This window comes from Balaenoptera borealis (assembly GCF_965194805.1).
Source record: "Balaenoptera borealis genome assembly, chromosome: 19".
Classification (NCBI taxonomy): Eukaryota; Metazoa; Chordata; class Mammalia; order Artiodactyla; family Balaenopteridae; genus Balaenoptera; species Balaenoptera borealis.
Window position 1 is genome coordinate 17,764,702 of NC_138878.1, and position 25,355 is coordinate 17,790,056.

At 50.1% G+C, this 25,355-nt stretch overlaps 2 protein-coding genes across 4 annotated transcripts in view; both read right to left on the reverse strand.

The window, feature by feature from the left end:
• The window catches only part of PSKH1 (protein serine kinase H1), a 30,299-nt gene extending 11,448 nt beyond the window's left edge, over window positions 1-18,851 (reverse strand). For both annotated transcript variants that reach the window (XM_082369947.1, XM_082369948.1), the window contains exons 1-2: window positions 18,695-18,851; window positions 5,217-6,243 (exon numbers count right to left, since the gene is read on the reverse strand). In XM_082369947.1, coding sequence (XP_082226073.1) covers window positions 5,217-6,173 — 957 coding nt within the window. In that variant the 5' untranslated portion in view covers window positions 6,174-6,243; window positions 18,695-18,851. The remainder of the gene's footprint in view (window positions 1-5,216; window positions 6,244-18,694) is intronic.
• A 4,645-nt stretch (window positions 18,852-23,496) lies between these two features.
• Window positions 23,497-25,262, reverse strand: NRN1L (neuritin 1 like). Of its 2 annotated transcripts, none has more exons than XM_082370005.1 (3): window positions 24,901-25,262; window positions 24,008-24,140; window positions 23,497-23,890 (listed from the first exon to the last, which is right to left on the reverse strand). In XM_082370005.1, exons 1-3 carry the CDS (start codon window positions 24,977-24,979, stop codon window positions 23,605-23,607), a joined length of 498 nt encoding a protein of 165 aa, XP_082226131.1. In that variant the 5' UTR covers window positions 24,980-25,262; the 3' UTR covers window positions 23,497-23,604. The 2 variants fall into 2 exon arrangements, with proteins under 2 accessions (XP_082226131.1, XP_082226130.1); XM_082370004.1 differs by lacking the exon at window positions 24,901-25,262 and adding an exon at window positions 24,336-24,765 and having other exon boundaries at window positions 24,008-24,119.
• Window positions 25,263-25,355: the final 93 nt, after the last annotated feature.

A 25,355-nucleotide genomic window follows, 5' to 3' on the forward strand; every position in this document is an offset into this window, starting at 1 on the left:
GGGCACTCATCCTACTGCAGGGCTATCAGAACTACCACATGGTGTAACGCACAGCCCCTAAGCAAGTGCCCCTTGGCCCAAGTTGATGGATGGTCAGCCTGCAGCCCAGAGACCCACCCCTGGAAAGCCACCTCCCACCAACACAATCCCCCGGGAAGTGGCAGATCGGTCCTGCAGGTGAGCTTCGTCTCCCACCAGGATTCTGTCCTCCACCTGGCAGCACTCACTCTCCTGAACAAGGCTCTGTGAGAACCTTTGCCCAAGCCCACCTGTTCCTGGCACAGTCACCTGGGCTCGCCCACAGCTCAGAGACTGCCCAAGCAGAGGAGGGTGACAATTAAAAGTTGCTAAACGTGGCAGACAGCAAAGCTGCTGATGGCATCACTCTGTCATCATTCCCACAAGAGCCTCTTCATCCATCCTGCCTCTAGGAATAGAACTCTTGACAAAAGCAATAACGTTAGGCCCACAATGTCGCATTTCATGTCAAGTGAATCACAGAATCTCCAAGTTAGCAGGACCATAACAGTCCTCTAGTACGGTCTACAGATGATGACTCACCTTCTGTGTCACTCCTTTAGAAGCAGCTGCTCCAGGCCTCCCATGACAGGAAGCTCCCTCTTTCAAGGTGACTCTTTGTGTCTTCAAACTGCTCTCACACTCACACAGGCCTTCCTCACATCTGGCCAACATGTATCTCCCTATCACTTCCAACATGACCCTAGCTTGGCCCTCTCCACTCCAGCAACTCCAGTCACTGGATACAAATTCAGATTTCTCCTCTCAAAATCACCTGTCACAGGCTTTCCTTTCCAGAACTCTCTCCTCTTCCAAGATTCCTACATTTGCTTCTAAGCAGGTCTGTCCAACAACCCCCTAAGTGCATCTCCAGCAGGCTCCCCGCTTCTTCCTGGAGCCCAGCCCCAGAAGAGAACACTCCCAGCCAGCAGGAGCAGCCTAGTCTACCTGACAGTCACTTCTGGGTCCTTGCCCAGGGCCTCACCAGCAACCACTGGTGCTTCCCTCAAGAGAAGCAGGAGAAAGTATTGGGAGCATATGTATTGATACACATGCTGGCCTCAAGAACCTTACAGGCCGGGGAGGGAAAAGATGTCCACAGATGACAGCCTGGGAAAGTGCTGAAACAAAGACTCCAGCAACACGCTGAGGCGTATGTGTCAGGGAAAGTAGACTGTGGGCATGGGAAGGCCAAGAACTCTGAAGCCAAGATGGCCTGGATTCAAATCCCAGGCCTGTCACCCTCTGTGAGACCCTGGACAAGCTACTTAACCTCATTAGCCTCAGTTTACTAATCTATAAAATGAGGGGATTATACCCACTGACAAGATTATTGTAGAGATTAGACATGCTGGGTGTAGAACCCTCAGACCTGTGCCTGGTACTCAGTAGGCTACACAATGGCAATGGTTGGCATGATTCTTAATGGAAGCAATCTTTGAATGGGATGATTGAGAGCCAGTCAAATTTCTTAGGCTGACATTGGGAACAGAGGGAAAATCCTGAGCACAAGCATAGTGTGAGGAGTGAAAGGAGCTAACATCTCGGGCCCATGGTGTGTAGGGAATGGTGTGGAGCGTGGGGCCAGGGCTGGGGGCTAGAGTGTCTAGAGTGTCAGCATTGTGGGGCAGGTGCTGAAGGAGGCCCCACTTGTGTGCATCCCTCCACTGCTGGGTCCCATGTGGGGATGTCAAAGCAGGACTCTACATATTCTCCGGGGCAGAGCGCAGCTTGGGGTCCGTTCTCAATCTGCCTCGTAAGATGATGCTCCTCCTGCAGAGCTGCAGGACGGCTCTGCCCCCCAACTCCTTCTCTTTCTAAACTCTGGCTCACATGTACTATGTTGAGCCCACTCGCTAGAATCCTTGATCTGACCCAAACATCCCCAGGACACCAGGCTCCCCCATTCCAAACTGGGATTATTCCAACAGCCCCCAGTTAGTTTCCCCCCAGCTAGTCTCCCACAACACTTCCTGTTACATTTCCCCTTCACTGTCAAGAACCCAGAGGGCTCCCTCCCACCTAATGCTTGGAATCCCCAAATAATCCCTGGCACTATAGAGCTCCCAGCAACAAACACCAGGCCTGGCCCAGCCTCATCAACCTCTGCTCTGTTATTCCCAAACAATCTCCTGTTTATTCTGGAGCACAGTGAGCAATATCCCCTTCTCTGAGCTTCCTCCTCCTCAAAGCCCACCTCCTGAAGGAAGTCCTCTATTCAAGTCCACAGAAACTACTGAGTCTGAAAGAGGGCTGCAGGGATAGAGCCCCTGGGAAACAAGCACACCAGACAGGGTGTGGTATACACAAGAAACCACTATAAGGGGGCAGGGTGCCTATTAGAAAGGCACCAAGTGCCATGGGACTTACTGTCAGGTGAGGAATGCACACCTCCAAACCTTGCTGAGTTCAAAGCGGGCAGTCCCTTATCTGCACAAGAAGCTAGATGGAAACACCTCCCTGAGGCTCTCAGACAGGGCCTTGCTTACTCAGAATGCCTTCATAAGGGCAAATGACCATCACACAGTAGAAGACAGATGGTTGGGTGAGGATGGGGGCAGGACCCAGTCCTAAGAAGGGGGGCCAATCCACCACCTGACCTGCGCCCCATGGCCCATGTTCCAGACTGCCCAGGCCTGTGCTGGCATGTGCCTGCCAACAAGGGTTCATTCTGTGGCCATTTCCTATTCCTAGTCCTTTCTCCCGGGCAATCTCAAGTTTCATGGGGATGGGGAACAGGCCTTCATGTCTCTCTGCATCGTCCCCAGTGCACTTACGGGTAGGCAATTACAAGCATAAGAGAAAGGTGCCTGGTCTCCAGCTCAGAGAGCCTGATCTAATGATAAGGCCTCCTTACCCAGGAAATACCCCAGACAAACTCCTCCCAATCCAGAGCTCTCTGCAGATGGTGGTGGAATCTCCTCTTGGGGTCGGCCAAGCTCCTGGTAACAGACAGGTGCCATCAGTGCTGGCCAGGGATTTGAATCTGGGACTGGAAACTGATGTTTTCAGCTTCAGATGAAGGGCATTGGGGGCCAAAGGTTGGGCAGTGCCCCCACACACACACCGGGAGCCCCAGACCCGTGCCACTTGATTCCAGCAGAGCAGGAAGCAGAGTCTCAGGACCCAGTCTGTGGCCACAATAGGAACAGGAAGCCTGAGTTCATTCCCCACCCTATTTATTTGTCATTCTCTCACCCTCAGATAATCAATAGCCAGTTAGCAAGACTCTGCAAGTTCCCATTAGATAAACTGCCTGATCAACAACTGCCAGAATCAGGAACTCTTGGGCAAACCTACATACTTCTGGAAAGAATCTTTCCTTTGTCAGCAACTCTTGGGAAACCTCCCTGCCTCCTGTAGCTAAGCTACACCACACAGAGCTCCAAGGAGGGCAAGCCAGGCAGGGCCCTGGCACAACACTGCCTCTGTGAGGTGGATTCTGGCTCTTCTGACCTGTGATGAAACCCAGCCCAAAGGGTGAGCAGGGCGGTGTCCGCTGTGACCACTGCATCACAGCCTGGGCTTCCCAGCCAGTCGGCGTTTGTTTTGTTGAATCCATTTGGAGCACAGAAGAAAACATGAAAAACTTTAGGGGAGAGCTGGAGAATGTCCCAGTTTCTCCTTCACCTGTGGTCAGCAGAGCTGGCCGGAAGAAGGTGGCTTCCCTCCCTTCCTCTCACCACCCTGAGGCACGTGACGTGGGGACCGCCTAGGGAAGGCCAGCCCCCATGCTCACAGGAGGGAAATCCTTGACTGACCCCACGACCATGTCCTGAAGCTGACAGGGAAGATGATGGAGCACAGGACCACAAGCACTGCAGGCACTTTGCCTTCATGAGACTCTGGGGCAACTCCTGTAGGAAATGCTGCTCTGGGCCAATTGGTTGGGACCAGGGAGGGCCCAGTCCAACATTCCTGGAAGGAAAGCTGGGCTGCAGAAGGGAGCTGGTCCCAGAGCTCCCTCCCCTCTCCATGGGTTGTTCAGGAGGCATGGATAGCAGTGCAGGCCTGAGAGGAACACTGTGGGGAGCACTCCGCAGGGGGGACTTGCGGAGGGGCCCTCACTGCCTTGGCAGAATCTTGTCATCCTGCAAAGCTTACCTCACCTCCCACGTAAAGCCATCACACATTCTTTTCTTCCCAACCTCCCCAAGAACATTCTATCCAGCTTGCTGTGCTCACCGTTTCCTGTGGTGAGCCTTGTCTCCTACCCGGTCAGCATCCTGTCTGTCAGTTCTTACTCTTTCTGAACCTCCCTTCAGCTGCCAGCAGTGCGGAAACCTAACAGGTCTTTTCAGGCATCAGGACTATCAGTGGATCCAAAGACACAAACTGATGGCCTGCTGGTTGAATTAGGGCCAGAAGTAAGCATGTGCTGGGTTAAGCACATGGTACTGCTTGATTATGTGAATTATATTTTAACACTTTAAGATCAGATTTTCTAGCTTCTCTTTAAAAAACTGGAATGTCTGGGTGCGTGGAGTCCGCCCTGCTCTGTGGCAAAACTGGGCTGAGATGAGCAGCAGCTGCTCCTTTAGACCGGGCATGGTCACTAGCTCGCCCTAGCCCTCTGGACCAGATGCTACGGATGCCCTGCCCTGCTTCCTCTCAGCCCACCTCTGGGCTCGCCTGCAGCTGCAGTGCTCATGTGCGTGCCGACGGCTTCCCATGGCCAGTGCCTATATCTCTCTGCTTCTTTGCCTGAGGACTTTCTCCACCACTAGTTGGCATTCAGAACAGCCCGGAAGTGCCAGGGATTTAAAGCCCCTGCAAGGAAATTCTCGACTCATACAAGAGTCAGTGGATTAAAACCCACCCTCTTTCCTGCCCCTCAGTGGTACAATTCTGAGCACATTCCACATGATTATTCACAGGGTCCCCAGTGGAACTGAGTTCCAATGGCCCACAGTGGCAGTCCACTCCACTCCCTTTCTGCCTCACTTTCCCCACCCTTCACTTGTGCTTACTGGAATCACATTCCAATTAAACTATCTGCTCCCAAGTCCTTGTCTCAGGGCTCACTTTCGGGGAAATCCAAGCTAAGATACCCTACTAGTCTCACTTTACCATTTTTACATCATCTGTCTGGCCCCACGAACATGGCCCTGAGAGCACATGCCCCTGATTAAGGGCTGTAGGATAGGAGCCCCCACCCATCCAGGGGCCTCCCAACATCCCCGAGACAGAAGACTCACCTCCCCCGAGTAACTGTACTTGCCCCTGAGGATCTGCCGGTACAGCCGGGTGCGGTTGTCATCCTCAAAGGGCATGGTGCCACTGAGCAGGATGTAGGCGATGACGCCCAGCGCCCACATGTCGACTGAGTTGGTGTAGGGCTTGCGGACCAGGACCTCAGGGGCAATGTACTCGGGCGTGCCACAGGTGGTCTTCATCAGGCAGTCGTCACCCTTCTTGCGGGCACTGGCCAGGCCAAAGTCGGTGATGATGATCTTGGAGTCAGTGCCTGGGTGGTAGTAGAGCAGATTCTCAGGCTTGAGGTCTCGGTGTGTGATGCCCAGTGCGTGCAGATACCGGACGCCATCCAGTACCATCTGCAGCACTCGAGTGGCGTCACGCTCAGTGAAAGAACCCTTGGCGATGATGCGGTCAAAGAGCTCTCCACCAGTGGCCAGCTCCATCACCATGTACACGCGCTCCTGTGTCTCAAACACCTCCACCAGCTGGATGATGTTGGCATGGCGCACCCGGCGCAGCACACGCAGCTCCGACTCACACACCTCCCGCCCCTCCCGGTACTTGGTCTCAATCATCTTAATGGCATATGGCTGCCGGGTTGCCCGGTGCTCCACACGCACCACTCGGCTGAAGCTGCCTCGGCCAATCAGGGCTTTGATGTCGTACTTGGCCGTCACACGTGGGTCGAACTTGGCCCTGTACTTAGCCACCCTGGCCCTGCGTGGTGGTTCTGAGGGAGGCTCTGTGTGGCCGGTGGTGGGGGCACCAGGGCAGGGGTTTGCACCCTGACTGGCTTCTGGGAACCCAGCTTTGAGAGGGCCAACACTGTCCACCTCTGTAATGAAGTGCTTGTACACATCGCTCTTAGTGCCACTGAAGGGCTCCACCTTCTTGACCAGATCCAGCTGGACATCCTTGGGCGGCTCGGGAAGGACCTTGCTTGTCCCACAGCCCATCACGGACACGGGGGCATCCTCTCTAGCGAGGCTGGCAGAACCTGCTCTGCAGGCAGTGCCCCGTCTACACCTACACAGACAGAAGAAAGGAACTCAGCATAGCCAGGGACACTTCTGGAGGGATCCCAGCCATCCTCCTTACCCCCTCCCCCCTGGCCCTGGATAAACCTAGCCTTAAGACCTGACTCTGGTATGGTTCCCTGGAAGGGAGAATGGCTTTGGCCCCTGAGTGCTTGGAGCCCAGATGCCATGAAGGATCCAGATGAAAGACTGGGTCTGAGTTCCATGGTCTTGATGTACATCCCCCTGGATATAATTTTCATGCTGCTCTTCAACTCTGAAGAGGGGCAGGAACATGCACCAGGCTCAGCTGTCACTGCCTCCAACCTCCTCCCTACTCTCCCTGGGTCCCTTATCATAGTTGAAGTCCTATGTTTTTTAAAGGTTAAAATTATTCCTCTTATTACTCTGACTCATCTTTTCTGAAACGGGGGCGTGGAGTGTTGGAGGCCTGTTCTCCAACACTATCACCCACCAGGGTGTAGAAAGCCACTTCCCCAAGGCCTCCTCCCTCATGGATACCTTCCTGGCCCTCTAGGCCTCCTGCAGGGGTTGATCCCCCACTGCAACAACCCACCACCACCCACTGCTCTGGGCGCTGCCCTAACCTCACTCTTCCCTGGATGGCTCGCACTACTTTTCTAATGCACCATCTTCACCCTGGCAGTTTAACACCCTGTTCCAGGGTCTCTCACTTCCCCAGTTTACCACATAGATGGCTAAAATGCCACACAAGTCCCAGAAATGGCTAAAATCAATTCCAGTGAAGCAGGAACCACAAGCCTTAGCACACTGCCACTAGATAGCCACCAAACTAGCCTGGGCTTCATTTAAGAGGCAGAGGGAGGAATTTCCCTGGTGGCACAGTGCTTAAGAATCCACCTGCCAATGCAGGAGACACGGGTTCGAGCCCTGGTCCGGGAAGATCCCACATGCCATGGAGCAACTAAGCCCGTGTGCCACAACTACTGAGCCTGCGTGCCACAACTACTGAAGTCCACACGCCTAGAGCCCGTGCTCCACACCAAGAGAAGCCACTGCAACGAGAAGCCCGCGCACCACATCGAAGAGTAGTCCCCGCTTGCCCCAACTAGAGAAAGCCCGCGCAGCAAAAAAGACGCAGTGCAGCCAAAAAAAAAAAAGAGGCAGAGGGGGCCTTGAGCTCAGAAAGGACACTAACAACTTCATCCAGATGAGACGCAGGCTGTGGATCGGGGCACTCTGCTTCCATGGGATGAGGATCCAGGAGACTTTCCCATTTGTTTTCCAGACAAAGATGTTCCAACTATTAATACCTTGTGGCTGGTGGGGCCCTGGACAAGTTGAAGTGCTGAAATACCACTTTCCAGAGGTCACTTCTATCCAGGCTGCCCTTCTCTAAGTCTATCTGAGGGCCCCAGGGGTGAAAGAAAAGAGCTGAGAATTTCCTATTAATTAGGATATACAGAATTGGGGATAAAATGATCAACTCAGAACAAGCGTTTACTGAACATCTACTAGGGATACAGGAATGAATAAGACGTCCAGTGCAGGTATATTTTAACATACCCAATACAGGCAAAACATGGCCAATAAACTCATAGTCTAAATGAAGAGCAAAACCTCAAAACAGGTAATTTCAATATAACAAAGTAAATGTTAGGCTTGAGAAACAATAGTAGATACATGAATGACACAAGAATGACACAGGGATTAGGGAAAGCTTCCTGGAGGAGGCGACCCCCATGCTGAATTTGAAGTAAGAATGAGGCAGGTGAGGAAAGGTGGGAATGTTGTTTCAGGCAGAGAGAATGACACACTCAAAGGCTCAGAGGCCCAGAGCAGCACCCCGTGCCTGGGAATGTGCAGTCTGGTGATGTGAAGACAGGACTGGGGGCTGAAGTGTTGGAAGGTCAGCAGGAACTAGGTTGTGGAGAGCAGCCCAAGTTACAGCGAGGAGCCAGGACCTTCCTGGGAGGTGAAAGGAAGCTACCGAAGGGTTTACAAGGAGAGGCGACTCTGTGTTTAGAAAGAAGTATAAGGCTGAATTGGAGGAGGGTCAAAGTGGACTGAAAGGGCCAGTGAGAAGGGTAGCAGCACAGACAGGGTGGCGGAATGGAGAGAGGTCAGCAGGAGAAGTGACAGGGGCTGGAGGCTGGACACAGGGGTGAAAGGGAGGAGAGGACAGCACTCCAGTCCCTCACTCCAGCTCCTGGGCAGAAGGTCAGGAGTGCAGCAGGAGGGACAGGTTTGGGAAGCAGTAGGAAGAGTTCAGTTCTGGAAGTGCTGCAGTGGGGTGGCTGGATGTAGAATCTAATGGTTGAAAAGAGCTGGTCAACCAAGGGGGAAAAGGGGGGATAAACTGGGAGATTGGGGTTGACATATACACACTGCTATATATAAAATAGATAATAAGGACCTACTGTATAGCAGAGGGAACTCTACTCAATACCCTGTAATGACCTATATGGGAACAGAATCTAAAAAAGAGTGCATATATGTATACGTATAACTGATTCACTTTGCTGTACAGCAGAAACTAACACAACATTGTAAATCAACTACACTCCAATAAAAATTAATTTAAAAACAAAAAAGAAGAAGGAAAAGAGCTGGTCAGGGTCAGAGATTCCATGGCTGCCCAGGGGCAACACCAACCCCCACCCCCAACCTGTTTCAAAGCCAGCAAAAGATCCCATGAAAGGCAGCAGAGGGAGACCCAGGGAGGCTTTGCTGGGGCACCTTGAGGGTCACAGAGAACCCACACAGAGGCCCTGAGTGAGGGTCTGAATTCAAGATGGTGATAACTGACCAATGTTCCCAAGGAAAAAGCTCACCTCTGAAACGTACACAAGACCTTGATTACCAATCCATCAGACAAAAAGACCAAAGATTAAGGGCTTAGGTTTTAATCAGTATGTCAGTATGACTCTCAGCAGAATGAGATTTATCTTTCCTCACATAAGAGGAAAAGATTCCTCAACCAACACAGGCTCTTCAGGATTTGCTGCAGTTTTCACCCAAATGCCCAGGAGATCCCATATAGCAGCTTAGGAAATCATGTTTAAACACAGGCATTTAGGGATTCCCTGGTGGCGCAGTGGTTAAGAATCCGCCTGCCAATGCAGGGGACACGGGTTCGAGCCCTGGTCCGGGAAGATCCCACATGCCGTGGAGCAACTAATCCCGTGTGCCACAACTACTGAGCCTGCGCTCTAGAGCCCGTGACCCACAACTACTGAGCCTGCATGCCAAAACTACTGAAGCCCACACACCTAGAGCCTGTGCTCTGAAACAAGAGAAGCCACCGCAATGAGAAGCCCGTGCACCGCAACGAAGAGTAGCCCCCGCTCGCCCCAACTAGAGAAAGCCCGCGCGCAGCAACGAAGAATCAACGCAGCCAAAAATAAATAAATTAATAAATTATAAAAAAAATAAACAAAGGCATTTAGAAACAAGGTTCTTTTTCACAGAGGCCAAAGATTAGAACTGTGGACTTTGGAATTTTGCAGACTCATCTCTTCCTTCAGGGAAAATACAAGACTTAATACAGTAAAGGGCTGCAGCTCAGGAAAAAAAAAACTCTTTGGCCAGGATTCCTGAGGCAGAACACAGGCCCTGATCCCCAAGACCACACTGTGAACAACATCTACCACCACTCAGAGAGAAGACAAATTGCATGGGTGACGCAGCACAGCTACTCAGATGTCACTTCTTCCTGGGGAGGAGGCAGAACCCTAGATCCACAAAATAAGTAACGTCTCCAGGTGTACCCACCGGCTCTTTTTGTTTAGATGTGCATACCTAGTCTGGTCCTGATGAGAAAAACTAAGGTTTACAAAAGAAAAGGCCTGACTTTTCACTTTAAACAAAGTCTAAGCAAGGATCTCAAGTCAGCAGTGAGACAGCCAAGGATTATCCCTCTCTGACCTTCCTTATTCCTTTCTGGGACACAGTTTCTCTCACATTTGTTCCAGTTAGAAACTCTTCAAAGATAGGCTGATGCTGGCACTCCACCTTCCCAACTACAGATTGAGAGTGGAGGAAAGAAGGTGCCAGCTCTGATGCGGGGAACTGCTGATAACCTCCAAGGTGATCATAGCTGCTCCACACTCCAATCACATCTATTAAATTCTCTTTTCACATCAGTTAGGTGAAAAGGCAAACAGGGACAAGGGAAGCAGCTGGCAAAATTCCTTCTGTGAAGAGGGCAAAGTGTTTTCCTGCCCTCAGCTCTCATGTATGTGCCCCCAGCAGAGTGACCAGGGTGGGGGGTGAATGAGGAAAGCCTCAAGAAGTGACCTCCCAGGAAGGTCATGCTATGCCAGCTCTCACAAGTCACTATTCTGTCTCACGACACCAATCCTAACACATCTTACAGAAAGTATTGAACTCTCTGGAGTCGGCCTCCACACCTTCAACTCCGAGCCTGACCCAAAGCACTCCTCAAAGAAGGTAAGCGTATTGGACAGAGTGCAGCAGTAGGCGTGAGCATTGAGCACTACTGTCCTCGCTAACACTTTATAGAAATGACAGGCCAAAAAGGTAGAAACTTGTCCAAAGCCACTCAGATAGTGACAGCCGAGAACAAACCAAAATCTCATTCTCCATCCAGAGCTCCTTCCACCAAACCAGATAGACTCCAGAAGTGCCTGGGGCCCAGCTGAGCTCAGACTCACCAGGTCAAGGCCTCAATCCTTCCTCATACCACTCAACTGATGAATCAACGAACCTTTACTGAGGATCTTTTTTTTTTTTAATTTATTTATTTTTGGTTGTGTTGGGTCTTCGTTGCTGTGCACGGGCTTTCTCTAGTTGTGGCGAACAGGGGCTACTCTTTGTTGCGGTGCGCGGGCTTCTCATTACGGTGGCTTCTCTTGTTGCGGAGCACGGGCTCTAGGCTCACGGGCTTCAGTAGTTGCGGCATGCTGGCTCAGTAGTTGTGGCTCATGGGCTCTAGAGCTCAAGTTCAGCAGTTGTGGCGCATGGGCTTAGTTGCTCCGCAGCATGTGGGATCTTCCTGGACCAGGGCTCGAACCCGTGTCCCCTGCATTGGCAGGTGGATTCTTAACCACTGCACCACCAGGGAAGCCTGAGGATCTTTTCTGAAGGGCATGTCTTCCGAAACCTCCATTCCACGTACAATCTGTGTCACACTGCTCACTGCTATACTCTAGATTACTTCTGATCACTAGAGTTGTCAGCCTTTTGAGGGAAGGGGCCACTTCTCAGGTTTCTAGAACTCTCTGGCTCCCAACAAAGCGCTGAGCTCCAAGCAGGCATTTAATGTTTGTTAACACTGAGTGAAAGGTGGGGTGGTTCTCAGGTTTCTTTTTGCTGCAGGGCAACAATCCCAGAAGCTCAGAAATGTTCAAGTGGCAGGAAGAGGCCAGATTGGTGGTTAAACCAGAGCCATGCTCTTTGGGCGCTCGTATAAATGTCCTCAACAACAAAGGAAGCCAGAGTTCTCAGGTCTATTTGGGTCTTACAGATTGTTATCTGAACTCCAAAGCAAGTTTGTCCATAAATTGCGAGACCCATCTGTGGGGAGACCAGGGGTCTAGGAGCAGAGGACAGGGACGGATCCTGAAACAATTTTCCTGGCCACAGAAGTCTGTGGATGCCTCCCAGGCAGGCACCCAGCCCTCTCCAATAACACCTCCTAAGACTGTTCTCCACGGCAAAGCTTCACAAACTTTTGCCTGCAAAGATCTCTATATTCTGCTCCCATGTTTTGAAAGACTGTCTATCAAAATGAAGTAGGCAGTAATCTCTCAGAATCCCAGAAATAAGTAACTGCTAAACAGCACTTCTAACCATCACGAGGCAAGCAGGGATAGCTGGCAAAGAAGTCTGTCACTTTAGATAAAAACCCCTGACCCTCACGCCACACACAAAAATAAACTCGGGACTTCCCTGGCGGTACAGTGGTTAAGACTCTGAGTTCCCGGGCTTCCCTGGTGGCGCAGTGGTTGAGAATCTGCCTGCCAATGCAGGGGACACGGGTTCAAGCCCTGGTCTGGGAAGATCCCACATGCCACGGAGCAGCTGGACCCGTGAGCCACAACTACTGAGCCTGCGCGTCTGGAGCCTGTGCCCCGCAACGGGAGGGGCCGCGATAGTGAAAAGGCCCGCGCACCGCAATGAAGAGCGGTCCCCGCACCGCGATGAAGAGTGGCCCCCGCTTGCCGCAACTAGAGAAAGCCCTCGCACGAACCGAAGACCCAAACACAAACAAAAATAAATAAATAAATAATAAAGTAGCTATTAAAAAAAAAAATCATCCCCTCGAAAAATAGTCTTTAAAAAAAAAAAAAAAAAAAAAGACTCTGAGTTCCCAATGCAGGGGACCCAGGTTCGATCCCTGGTCAGGGACCTAGACCCCACATGCCGCAGCTAAAGAGCCCGCATGACGCAATGAAGATCCTGAATGCGGCAACTAAGGCCCTACACAGCAAAATAAATAAATAAATATTAAAAATAAAATCAAAATGGCTTAAAGACTTAAATATGAGACAAGACACCATAAAACTCCTAGAAGAGAACATAGGCAAAACATTCTCTGACATAAATCGTACCAATGTTTTCCTAGATCAGTTTCCCAAGGCAATAGAAATAAAATCAAAAATAAGCAAATGGGACCTAATTAAACTTATAAGCTTTTGCACAGCAAAGGAAACCATAAACAAAACAAAAAGACAACCTATGGAATGGGAGAAAATATTTGCAAATGATGGGACCAGAAAGGGCTTAATTTCCAAAATATACAATCAGCACCTACAATTCAATAACAAAAAAACAAACAACCCAATCGAAAAATGGTTAGGGCTTCCCTGGTGGTGCAGTGGTTAAGAATCCGCCTGCCAATGCAGGGGACACAGGTTCGAGCCCTGGTCCGGGAAGATCCCACATGCCACGGAGCAACTAAGCCCGTGTGCCACAACTACTGAGCCTACCCTCTAGAGCCCATGAGCCACAACTACTGAAGCCCACGTGCCTAGAGCCCGTGCTCCACAACAAGAGAAGCCACCGCAATGAGAAGCCGGCGCACCATAACGAAGAATAGCCCCTGCTCACCACAACTAGAGAAAGCCCGCGTGCAGCAACAAAGACCCAATGCAGCCAAAAATAAATACAAAATAAATAAAATAAATAAATTTTTAAAAAAAGAAAAATGGTTAGAAGACCTAAATAGACATTTCTCCTAAAAAGACATACAGATGGCCAATAGGCACTTGAGAAGATGCTCATCATCACTAATTACCAGAAAAATGCAAATCAAAACAGTGCGGTACCACCTCATACCAGTCAGAATGGTCATCATTAAAAAGTTGACAAATAATAAATGCTGGAGAGGGTGTGGAGAAAAGGGAAACCCTCTTACACTGTTGGGAGGAATGTAAATTGGTGCGGCCACTATGGAAAACAGTATGGAGGTTCCTCAAGAAACTAAAAATAGAGTTGCCATATGATCCAGCAATCCCACTCCTGGGCATATACCCAGAAAAAACTATAATTCAAAAATATACACGCACCCCTATGTTCACAGCAGCACTATTTACAACAGGCAAGACATGGAAACAACCTAAATGTCCATCAACAGATGAATGGATAAAGATGATGTGTGTGTGTGTGTGTGTGTGTGTGTGCATGTGTGTGTGTATGGAATGGAATATTACTCAGCCATTAAAAAGAATGAAAAATGCCATTTGCAGCAACATGGATGGACCTAGAGATTATCATACTAAGCAAAGTTAAGTCAGAGAAAGACAAATACCATATGATATCACTTATATGTGGAATCTAAAATACGACACAAGTGAACATATCTATGAAACAAAAACAGACTCACAAATATAGAGAATGGACTTGTGGTTGCCAAGGGGCGGCGGGGGGAGGGAAGAATTGGGAGTCCAGGATTAGCAGATGCAAACTACTGTATATAGGATGGATAAACAACAAGATCCTACTGTATAGCACAGGGAACTATATTCAATATCCTGTGATACATCATAATGGAAAAGAATATGAAGAAGAATATATATGTGTAACTGAGTCACTTTGCCGTACAGCAGAAATTAAACACAACACTGTAAATCAACTATACTTCAGTAAAATTAAACAAAACAAAACAAAACAAAACAAAACCCTGAACAAGGACCTCTGCAACCTTAGGGGGAACCACATGATTCTGCTTTCTAAAACAGGAGAATTGGGACTTCCCTTGTGGTGCAGTGGCTAAGAATCTGCCTGCCAATGCAGGGGACATGGATTCAAGCCCTGGTCCGGGAAGATTCCACATGCTGCGGAGCAACTAAGCCCATGTGCCACAACTACTGAGCCTGCACTCTAGAGCCCGCGTGCCGCAACTACTGAAGCCCAAGCGCCTAGAGCCCGTGCTCCGCAACAAGAGAAGCCACAGCAATGAGACACCCACGCACCACAACGAAGAGTAGCCCCCGCTTGCCACAACTAGAGAAAGTCCGCGTGCAGCAACGAAGACCCAATGCAGCCATAAATAAATAAATAAATAAATAAATAAATAAATATTTAGAAAACTAAAACAGGGAAACTGACACGAGACCCAGCAATTTCATTTTCATAAATAATTCTACAAAACCACTTCTACAAGTACACAAAGATATATTTGTAAAAGAAAGCTCATGGAACCATTCGTTATAATAATGAAAAAATGGAAACAACCCAAATATTCATCAGGAAGGAAATAATTAAATAAACTAAGATACATTCACATAATGGAATGCTCTGCAGCTGTTGAAATGAATGAGGTAAATCCATATATATTGACAAAGAAAGAAAGATACCCGTCAGTTTGAGTGGTTTTGTACTGGTATCCATGTCTGTGATGTACCAAGGAGTTTAAAACAGTTTGTGAAGGGACTTCCCCAGTGGTCCAGTGGTTAAACTCTGTGCTTCCACTGCAGGGGGGCAGGGGTTCAATCCCTGGTCGGGGAAGTTCCGCATGCCGCGTATTGCAGCCAAAAAAAAAAAAAAAAAAAGAGTATGTGAAGTATATGTCTAATGAGGAATTTCTAAAAAGGTATAGACATATACATGGGAAAAAAATATCCTGGAAAGGTAGAAGAGAAGCTGTTGACAGTGACTGCCTCTAGGGTGTGGGAATGTCAGGGGAACAGGTGGAAGGAAGGGAGACTCTTACTTCTCACATTACATACTTCTGTGCTATTGCTATATTTTAAAGTCATCACCACATATTATATTTTTAAAGTTAAAAAATACATATTGTAGAAATGTATAGACTAGTATATACATAAGAAAAAAAGCTGGGGGAATATACGCCAAATTATTATACCAAATATACACCAAATTATTTCAAAAATGATTAGTGTTTGTGTCTAAAGACACAGTTCATTATTCACTTCCGTAATGTTTTAACTTTTAACACTATTTCATAATAAGAATTGTTATAGCTTCTTTTTGGAATATAGTAACTCAGGACTCCACCTCTTAAGGACTCTATGCACCACTGCTCTACATGGTAATAATTGGTGAGCAGAGACTCCTGCTTTAGGGCTGAGAGAAGGAGAGTTCAACAGTTTGTCGTGTCCTCCTCATTTTATCCTGACCCTCAACTCCATATGAGACATCCCACCCACTGCCCATCCCATCATCAGAAATACAGCCTCTGGCAATGTACCTGGGGTTCTCCTTCCAAAATCCTAAAGTTCAACCCATAAATATTTACTGAGCTCCTGCTGTGGGCCAGGAACTCTGCCAGGGGCTGTGACAGACAAAAAGAAGGCAGTTATAATCTCTGTTCTCAAGGAACTTACAGCCCAAATGGCTCCACACCAAGAGTCCCCTGATCCATTACTCTTATGATGCCCTGTGAGGCCACTTCAAGGCTGGCAGCCTGGAAGGGGTCCCTCTGAGATAATTTTCCTGTAGCAAACGAAAACAGCACATTTTTCTACTTTAGCATCACATGAGATGCCATGGCAACAGAGGGCTGTACCAAGAATTAGCTCAGTGATGACCTAGCCAACACAAATTGGCTTAATACTTACTGAGTAAGATTCCTGGAAGAAAAGAAAGTTCAAATAAATAAGTCTCTCTCCAGCTCTCAACAAGCGGAATTGTTTCCTTTCTTCCAGGGCTGTACTTCTCAAATTTTTCTCTGTGCACCCTGGGCCAATGGAGACAGCTGTTCTCAGCTATCTCAAAGCTTAAGGGTCAATACTTTGGCACACCTATAGCCAATTCACATCACACAGTCAGGAAGCACTGGAAAGGATGAAAGATGCCCAAGTAACATGCTCACACTTATAAAGTAAAAACAGACGGCTAAACCAAAGTCTCACTCAACAATGAACTTGTGAGTGACAGAGAACCCCAGTATCTAGTTCAGATTTCACAGACACTAGGATCTTCTGGGGTATTCCATTCCAAGTGAGGCTCAGCTCTAGCTCAGTGTAAGAGGCAAACAGGTTTCCTGAAAGCTGCACTTTCCTTAGCTCATTTATACAACTTAACAAGATTTGCAATTAGACCTGGACAACATACTTATTCAGCAAACCCGCCCTCCAGTGAGTCAGCAATCCACATCTTTTCTAGGGGAATAGCCAACTGCAACTGCCCTGAGTAGAAGCACAGTTTTGTCAGAGCTATCTCTGATGATCAGAAATTACCTCAAGGAAATCACATAACATAAGGTAGCTTCCTAATCAAGACTCAGTCTGAAGAGCAAACAGGCTTACTAAGATGAGATCCCCTTTTGACATGGGATGAACTCTGGGAAGAACAGCCATTAGTAATAACAGTGGCTTCCATTTCCTGAGTTCCAACTGTGCTAAGCGTCTTATATGCATTCTCACTCCTCTCTGCAACCACATAAAGTAGGCATGATTATTCCTATTATGGGATGAGCAAACTAGGACTCAAAGAACCTCAAGATCTCATAAAAGTCAAGAACTGAATCAAAGTCTTTCTTATTCCAAACCCCATACTCCTAACCACCAAATCATCCTGCCTCCCCAAGAGATGAGAAATGAGACTGCAACAGCAGTTGTGTGCTACAAGGCACAGCTGGCCCTTCCCACTGGACAAAGACACAACAGTTTCCTGGAGTGATGACAAAGATTTTCAACCAAGGAGCATAGTAAAGTCACCTGGAGAGTTTTAAAAAAATACAGACTCCTACCAGATTCCAGATATTCTGCATCAAAATCTCAGAAAATGAGACTCTTGAATTTGTATTTTGAAAAACCACCCCAGGAGATTTTAGACCATCAGGTTGACCAGGCTGCACCACCTACCACATGCATACGTGTGAATGTGCAAACAGGACACTCGCATTTGCTGTGCTCATCTCAGGTCCTGGCCCCTGATATGTGCTCAGTAGTATAGCTGAATCTGTATCTATTCTTAAATCAGCAACCTATCACAGTTGACTCAGCTCCTACTTTATGCCAAGCACAGAGCCAGACACTGATATGCAGACAGAAGACACAATCCCCAGGCCAACCATCAGGTGACACAACACAATAAACTCCATCAGTAGTCACATGAATTGAAGTAGAGGAGTCAATGGTTACATGTGAAGGGAGGCTTTTCCAAGGTAATTAAATCTAAGGTGGATTTTAAAGGACAGATGTAAATTTTCCAAACTGGTGGGTGGAGGTGGGGGTGGGGGGAAAGAAGAGTATTACAAATTGCGAAAACTGCATATCTAAAGCGAAAGGGTGTTAAAACACAGAGCTAATGGCAGATGCACATACTCCCAACAACAAACTATGTAAGCAGGAGACAGAAGTGCCCAGGTGTTAACTTCGGGGTTATGCCAGATTATGAAGAGCCCTGAACGCCCTGCTATGAAGTTTGGCCTTTACCCTGCAGGTACCAAGGAGCCAGTTTTAGGCAATGAAGGACTTATTCAGATTTTCAAGTGGGAATTATCACTTCACAGTTTCAGGAGAGGGAGTGAGCGTGAGGGAACTGGGCTTCCCCTTATAAAAGCAGAGAGATAACTGGCTTACAAAGCAGGCGACCCGGCTGGACATAGGTGTGATTTTCCCCAGCCTGAACAAGGAAGAGACTAGCTGCCCCCCGACCCTGTCGTTCAGTCGTAAAACAGGAGGTGTGGAGTAGGTGCCAGACACGAGAACGTAGTGAGGACAACCAGGTGGTTCACCCTCACCGATGTCGACTGGTTGAACAGCAGGCAGGACAGCTGACCACGTCCACCTGGCCCTTGGGGCCTCAGAGACGGGCTACCCAGCGCAGCAGCATGTTTCAAGGCCAGTCAAGCCTCGGACACCAGGGACCCCAAGCAGCCATCGCCTGGCCTGCTACCCACTCCCCCTAGGGCCCGGCGCAGCGGGCACAGGCCGAGGGCTCCGGGCTGGGCAGGGACGGGCCCAGTGTTCCAGGAAGCGACCGTGGCTGCAGCTCGTCAGCCCCTCCCGCCCATGGGGCCGTCGGTCCTGGCCGGGCCGCCTCACCTCGCGCGGGCGGCGGGGTCTTCGGCGTCTGGGCGACTGTGTTGACCCTCTCCGGGCCGCGGACACAGCCCCGGCCACCGCCACCGCCGCCGCCGCCGCAGCCATCCTCAGGCGTCAGCGTCGTGGCGTCATCACAGCGCGCGCTTGACGCCAAAACAAATCCGGGCCGCCCATGGGGCGGGGCAGGGGCGGACTCGAGAGGGCCGGGCTACGCGGTTGGCGGAGCTCCGAGCGTGGCTTGCCAATCAACGCCTTCGGGGCGGGGTCGGGCTCACTCCGGGAAAAGGAGGTGAGTCTGTGTCGCTCCAAGTGTCTCGACCCTAGGTTTGGGGCAGGCATCGTGGGAAGTAGGGAGAAAGTTTCAAGATTCACGCTGGGGGGCAGGGCGCTTTATAGTGCGAGGTTGGGGTATTTCCATGGAGATCCAGAGGTTAAGACTCCGCGCTCCCAATGCAGGGGCCACGGGTTCGATCCCTGGTGGGGATCTAAGATCCCGCATGCCGCGGGGCGCGGCCAAAAATAAAATAATAATATAGTGCGTGGTTGGGGACGTAGTGCATTTCAGGAGATTTCTGGAAGTGCCTCTGGAACTCCGCAAAGGATCGGTATAAATTTAATTAACAAATCTATTTTTTTTAACTGAAATTAAAATAATTCAGGCACTCAGATATGTTGAATTTGACCTCCATCACAGCGGAGTTGCAAATGGTTAACTTGAGAATAGGTGAAATTAGTTTGGGGCCAACTTCAGAGGAACAGTTTAATTATTGTTGTTTTTGTTACTAAATTTAGTATATCCTGAGACTGCAAAACAAGTAGATTAAAGAAAAATTGTTACCATTAACAATTCCTCTATAGGGTCAGAATTATCTCACTTAACTTTACAATCAACCCAGATTCGGGGTGGAGATGGGGGGGAAATAAATGTCTCAAGTAATAAGGGGATTTTTTTTCCTTCTTTAATAATATTTTTATTATTTACCTTATATTTACTGTTGGGGCGCAATCCACGTGCTTAGTGGAGTCTTTCACTGGGCAACCATAAAGAGCAGGGCTGGAGAACAATCCAGTTTCTTTCTTTAAGGCAACAGCATTCTTCCCCAACTGGCTGTGACTCAATAGGGATCACCATAAGGGAAAGGTGGCATAGTTCGGCAGGATTTGAACCTGGGCAGGGAAACCCCAATGGATTTCTAGTCCATCCCCTTAACCACCCGGCTACAACTACTTTTTTTTTTTTTTTTTTTAAATGAGGAGGCCTTGTTGCTAAATCTTTTTTTTTTTTTTTTTAATTTTATTTATTTATTTATGGCTGTGTTGGGTCTTCGCTTCTGCGCGAGGGCTCCCTCCAGCCGTGGCAAGCGGGGGCCACTCCTCATCGCGATGCGCGGGCCTCTCATTATCGTGGCCTCTCTTGTTGCGGAGCACAGGCTCCAGACGCGCAGGCTCAGCAATTGTGGCCCACGGGCCTAGCTGCGCCGCGGCACGCGGGATCTTCCCAGACCAGGGCTCGAACCCGCGCCCCCTGCATCGGCAGGCAGACTCTCAACCACTGCGCCACCAGGGAAGCCCTACAACTACTTTTGAGTGATGATGGGATTGTAATCTCCATACATCTTCCTCATTGCAGTCTGTTCATTTCTTAAAATCTTTATTGAGCCCTTACTTCATACATGGAATTGTCTTTAACTGTATAAGCTAATGTTATACTTTAAACCTAAACATATATTAACACCAATAAAATATCACAGTCTGTTTTATGTAGTAGGGCTTCATAAAAGATTTTATTAAAAAAGAAAACTTTAGGGACTTCTCTGGTGGTCCAGTGGTTAAGACTTCATGCTTCCACTGCAAGGGGGCATGGGTTCAATCCCTGGTCGGGGAACTAAAATCCCACAGGCCATGCAGCCAAAATTAAAATAAATAAAAATAAAAAAGAAAACTTAAAAAATTATTTCCATATGTCTAGTGTGATGCTTAAGGGAATGAACTTAGGGGCCAAGCAAACTTGGGATCATATCCCAGCTCTGACACTTCCACAGTTGTGTGAACTGAACTTAAGCAAGACATCTTCCCTTCCTTAAGCTTCATGTTTCTTATCTGTATAATGGGGATCATAATCTTGACCTCACAGTTATTGTGAGGGTTGAAAATAATATAGAATTCCAGGGTTGATGGGGCTTAGAAACCCACACAACACCTCTATTTTACAGACATCCAGCAAATTAATTCAATAAATATTTATTGAGCCCTTGCTATGGAAGGTGCTGGCCTGGGCTCTGGTGAAGAACATGGGGGCCCTGAGATGAAGAGGTATATTGATGCAGAGGGGACTGGGCTCAGGATATCCAACCCCAGATTCTCCCCTGAACAATAAGCTGTTCCATGTCTGCAGAGCTGCAAACGTGAGAAGCACCATCATCATCTGTGTCTAGGGCCCAGTCCACTTGGCTCTCAGCCCACCCCTTTCCTGCAGCTCTGGGATAAAACACACAAAGCTCTTAAGCCCCTGGCCAGAGAGCAGATTCTGTCCCCAACCCCACCCCCCTGCACACACTCCAGGTCACTCAATTCCAGGGAAGAGCAGGGACTTAGGGGGCAAAAACCAGGGGAAAGTAGGTCACAGCAGGAGGATGGTAATCCCTTTGATGGCTGGCCAACACAATCGAGCCCCTGCTCCTGGAAGCAGCCTGCTCCTGGCCACGCACCAAGAGTGGCTCTAGGAAGACTTTTGGGGTTTGGAGCCCCAGCACCATCCCTCCAAATAGTATGCTCAGGTTAAGAGGGCTGCCCCAAGAAGACATCCTCCATACTGAAGTCATTCTCAGTCCAAGCTTTTGCTGACTGTAACACTTCCTATGCAGGATTTAGCAATTCTGTTTTTCACTCCACACACTCCCACAAGTACACTCTTTATACCCAGCCTTAGGCTGGTTGCTAGAGACACAAAGAGGACACTTGGGGAATCCAGAGTGGGGAATTCTGACCTAGACCCAGACAGTAACAAGCCAGTGAACCAGTGTTATCCGTACAGAGACAGAAGAAAGCCCAGGAGCTGTGTGGACCTGAAGGAGGCTTCTGATTCAGCATGGAGTCAGGGTTAGGGAGGCGGTAGGTGATACTGAACAAGAAGTAGGAGTTCACCAGGAGGAAATGAGGAAGGTTATTCTGAGCACAGAGAATAGATGTACAAAGAATAAAAGGCTGGCCTTTCCTTCTGGAAGATACTGGTGGTCAAAGGGGGTGGATCTGGGTTTTTTTCCTGAACCTTCTCCTTCAGGTGATGTGAGATGGGTAAGGAATGGCTGAGAGAGAAGTGGGGATAAAAATACAGGTGAATGAAGTACAGGAGAAAAGACAGGGCAGAGAGTGAGTTAACTGAGGCATCTTAGCTAACTGGAATCGGAGGGTGTTTGAGAAGCGTTGCTGAAGTAGGGCTCCTACATGATAAAGTAGGGTGGAGGTCTCTGGAGGCACCTGTCACCCTGGAGCCTAATCAAGGGTCCTATCAGGCCTGATTCTGTCCTAGGGCCAACAACCTCCCAGCATGGACTTTAGTGCAAACCTGGCCTGCCAAGTTCTGGACTCCCACCCCTCCTCCCCTCCCAGCTGATTGCCTGGGCCCCTCTTGTAAAGCCCTCTCCAACTCAGCCCCACTTCTCCTCCACCACTTGTAAGTCCTGCATCCTTACCTCCTATCACCCTCTATTATGGTCCTTCTCTGACACCTCCCCTTAACCCAAGGACTGAGTAGGTAGATCACTCCTCTGTGCTACTACAGAGGGGGAGTTGAAGGAGTAGACTGAATAAACTGTCCTATATATAAACATAGCTGGCTTACATAGGGCCTTATAGACAATGAAAAGGAGTTTAATATCAGGATCAGTTTTTCAATTTAGAAAATGGAGAATAAAGTGGAGGGAGTGAGAGTAGAAGCCAGTGAGGAGGCCATGGCAGTGCCCACACAAGTCGTGAGGTGGTGGCTTGGAAGAGGGTCCTGGCAGGGACAGTAGATGACTGATCAATAGAGGGTCTCACCCTGAGGCCTCCTCCTTCCCTCAGGATTCTGCCCAGTCTGATTCTTGCTCTTTTTCTCCACCATGATGAACTGGGGCTCCTCACATATCACACACTCATCTGTGCTTCCAGAAAGCCTTCTGGGATTGTTCTGACCTCACACTGCACACCTCTTCTCAAAGAACAAGCTTGTGGAGAGCATGAGGCCAGAGGAACCCTCATTGTGACCCCAATTTCTGCAGCTCCAGGTCACCTCAAGTACTTGAATGTAGACTCCAATGGGGGCTCCCCACCTTCTGGAACAGGCTCCCCTCAGATGAATCAGGACCACAGAGAAGGAGAGGAAAGGGTACTTAATCTGAACTGTCTTGAAGGCTAAGGTGGTAGTTCAGCAGAGGGAGGAGGAGGTGAGATGGCCAGGAGCCTGGAAACTGGAAAGAACCTGGGGAGGGGGGTGGACTGGCTGAGGGTGGGGGTGGGGACACTCTATCACCTCACATGGCCCCTAGGGACCAGGACAGGAGGGGCAGGTAGGGCTAGGAATGCCAGCCCGGGAGAACAGAGAAAGATGTGCATTCCCGCACATCTTGGGTCACCACCAGCAGTCCTGGAACCTGCTGGCAATGGAAAGCTCTGCATTGCCCCTGGGAAATGAGTGTTTGTGAAGAGAAAGACTGAGTCCCCTATGGTGGCCTTCAGCCCGCCCATCTCGTCCTGGGGAGCAGCTTCTTGAGGCCTCCACCCCAGCCAGGTGGGCCACAGTGGAAAGAAAGGAAGGAGCTTGGTACAAATATAAATACCTTTAATGAAAGCCGAGCGCTTTCTGAGGAGCCACGACGGCAGCCACCAGGGCAGGGCTGGAGGCGGGGGGCACTGCTACCCGGCCAGACCGGCTAGGCCAGAGGACCCAGGAGGCAGGCGAGCGCCAGAGCAGCCGCCAGCAGAGGGGGCTCGGGGCCCAGAGTGGGTGCTGGCGCTGTCGCCCGCAGCGTCTCCTGGTTGGTCTCTGGGCCCGCCCCGCGCTCCTGAAGGCGCACAGGGGTGCCGCACAGAGTGTGCAAGTTATCTGGGTGTGGGGCCCGGCGAGCTTCTTGCTGTAGTGACTCCCACACGGCGGCGGCCTCCTCGGGACAGCCCAACAGGACTCGCGAGGCACAGGTGTGGAAATCATTCCAAGACCTGTCAAGGGTGTGGGGTTAGGGGAATTAGGTGGGGCAGGGGGCTTTGGAATGGGAGGGAAGAGGTTCAGACCCCAAGGGTGTGGGGTTGGGCTGCTGCCCTCACGCCTGCCCGTACCTGCAGACGCTCTCCAGCTCACCTCCGCGGCCCATGCCGTCCCCCAAGCGGATGAGACACTCGGCAAAGCCCTGGTATATGGTGTCACAGCGGCCTGGGCCCGCTGTGGTTGCTGCCAGGGGAGATACAAGGACTGGGGGTGGGGGTGGAGAATAGTTGATAGGATAAGGCGGTGCGCCCTCACCATCCCCCCCACCCCCGCTGCCAAACCCCAGGGGTTTGTTTACCAGGGAGCGTTCTGGGGATGTGACTCAGCGTGAAAGGGGTGCCCCAGGGAACTAAGGGGCACATCTGGGGACCACCTGCCTCTGCCCCCTTCTAGGCAGACCTGGACAGGATAGGTGGGGATGGGGGAAGGAGAAGCCTCGTTCCAGGGGTTGGCTCTTCTTCCGAGCTTCTGGGTCCCAGGTCAGGTGAGAATGGTCCACATGAAGGAGTATGGACATGGTGAAGGGAGGCAGGGCCCCTGGCAACGTCCAGTTTCTCTGCAGCCTAGACAATCTTTGTTTGGCCTTTCCATCCCCTCCCCAGAGACAGGTGTTTTCTGATGGGTAGGGCAGAATAGAGGGGGTTGGGATTCAGGTTCGACCCTAAGAGAGGACCTCAGAGATCCCACGGTTGGTCTGGGAGTCCTGCAAGAGGTCAAGTCTCCCCTTATCAGGATGGGGACTGTGGAATTTGTGGGTTCTTCCCTCCGAAACTAGGGTTCAGTTCCCACCCTCACTTTACATCCTGAAGCCACTGGCACACATTCCCTCCCTGGAGCCCTCTCACCTCCTCTCCACCCTGACTCTCAGCGCTCAGGAAGGCTGTGCCTCAGCTCCCACACAACCTACACCCAGCCTGGGGAGGGGGTGCGCGGACTGGGCTGGGTCCAGCACGCCGGCACTCACCAAGGGGCGGCAGCAGCAGCAGCAACAGCCCCAGTACACAGGGCGGTTGCCAGCGGTGACAGAAGCGGCAGCACATCATCCCCCCCGGGCTGGGAGCCTAGTGCCAGAGCTAGCAGCTTGGAGTGCAGCCCTTCGGCCCAGCCCCCAGAAGGAGGAACTGTGATTGGATGGGGGGTGAGGGTGGAGCTCAAACCAGCCAGCAGCCCCGCCCCCAGTTCAGATAGGCAAAGGAGAAGGGAGGGACTCCAGAGAGGAGAACCCAGGGGCACGGGGTGGTGCTGAGCTGATCCCAGGGCCCTTGCCTTCCCTCAGAGATAGAGAGTGGAGATCTGGGAAGGCAGTTGGGCAGATGAGGGTGGGTATCCAGGGCCCTGGGGTGGGTTGGCCTAGACAGAGCTCCAGGAGAGGGGGCAGGTAACAAAGGGCAGTTATCAAAGTCATGCCAAAGACATACG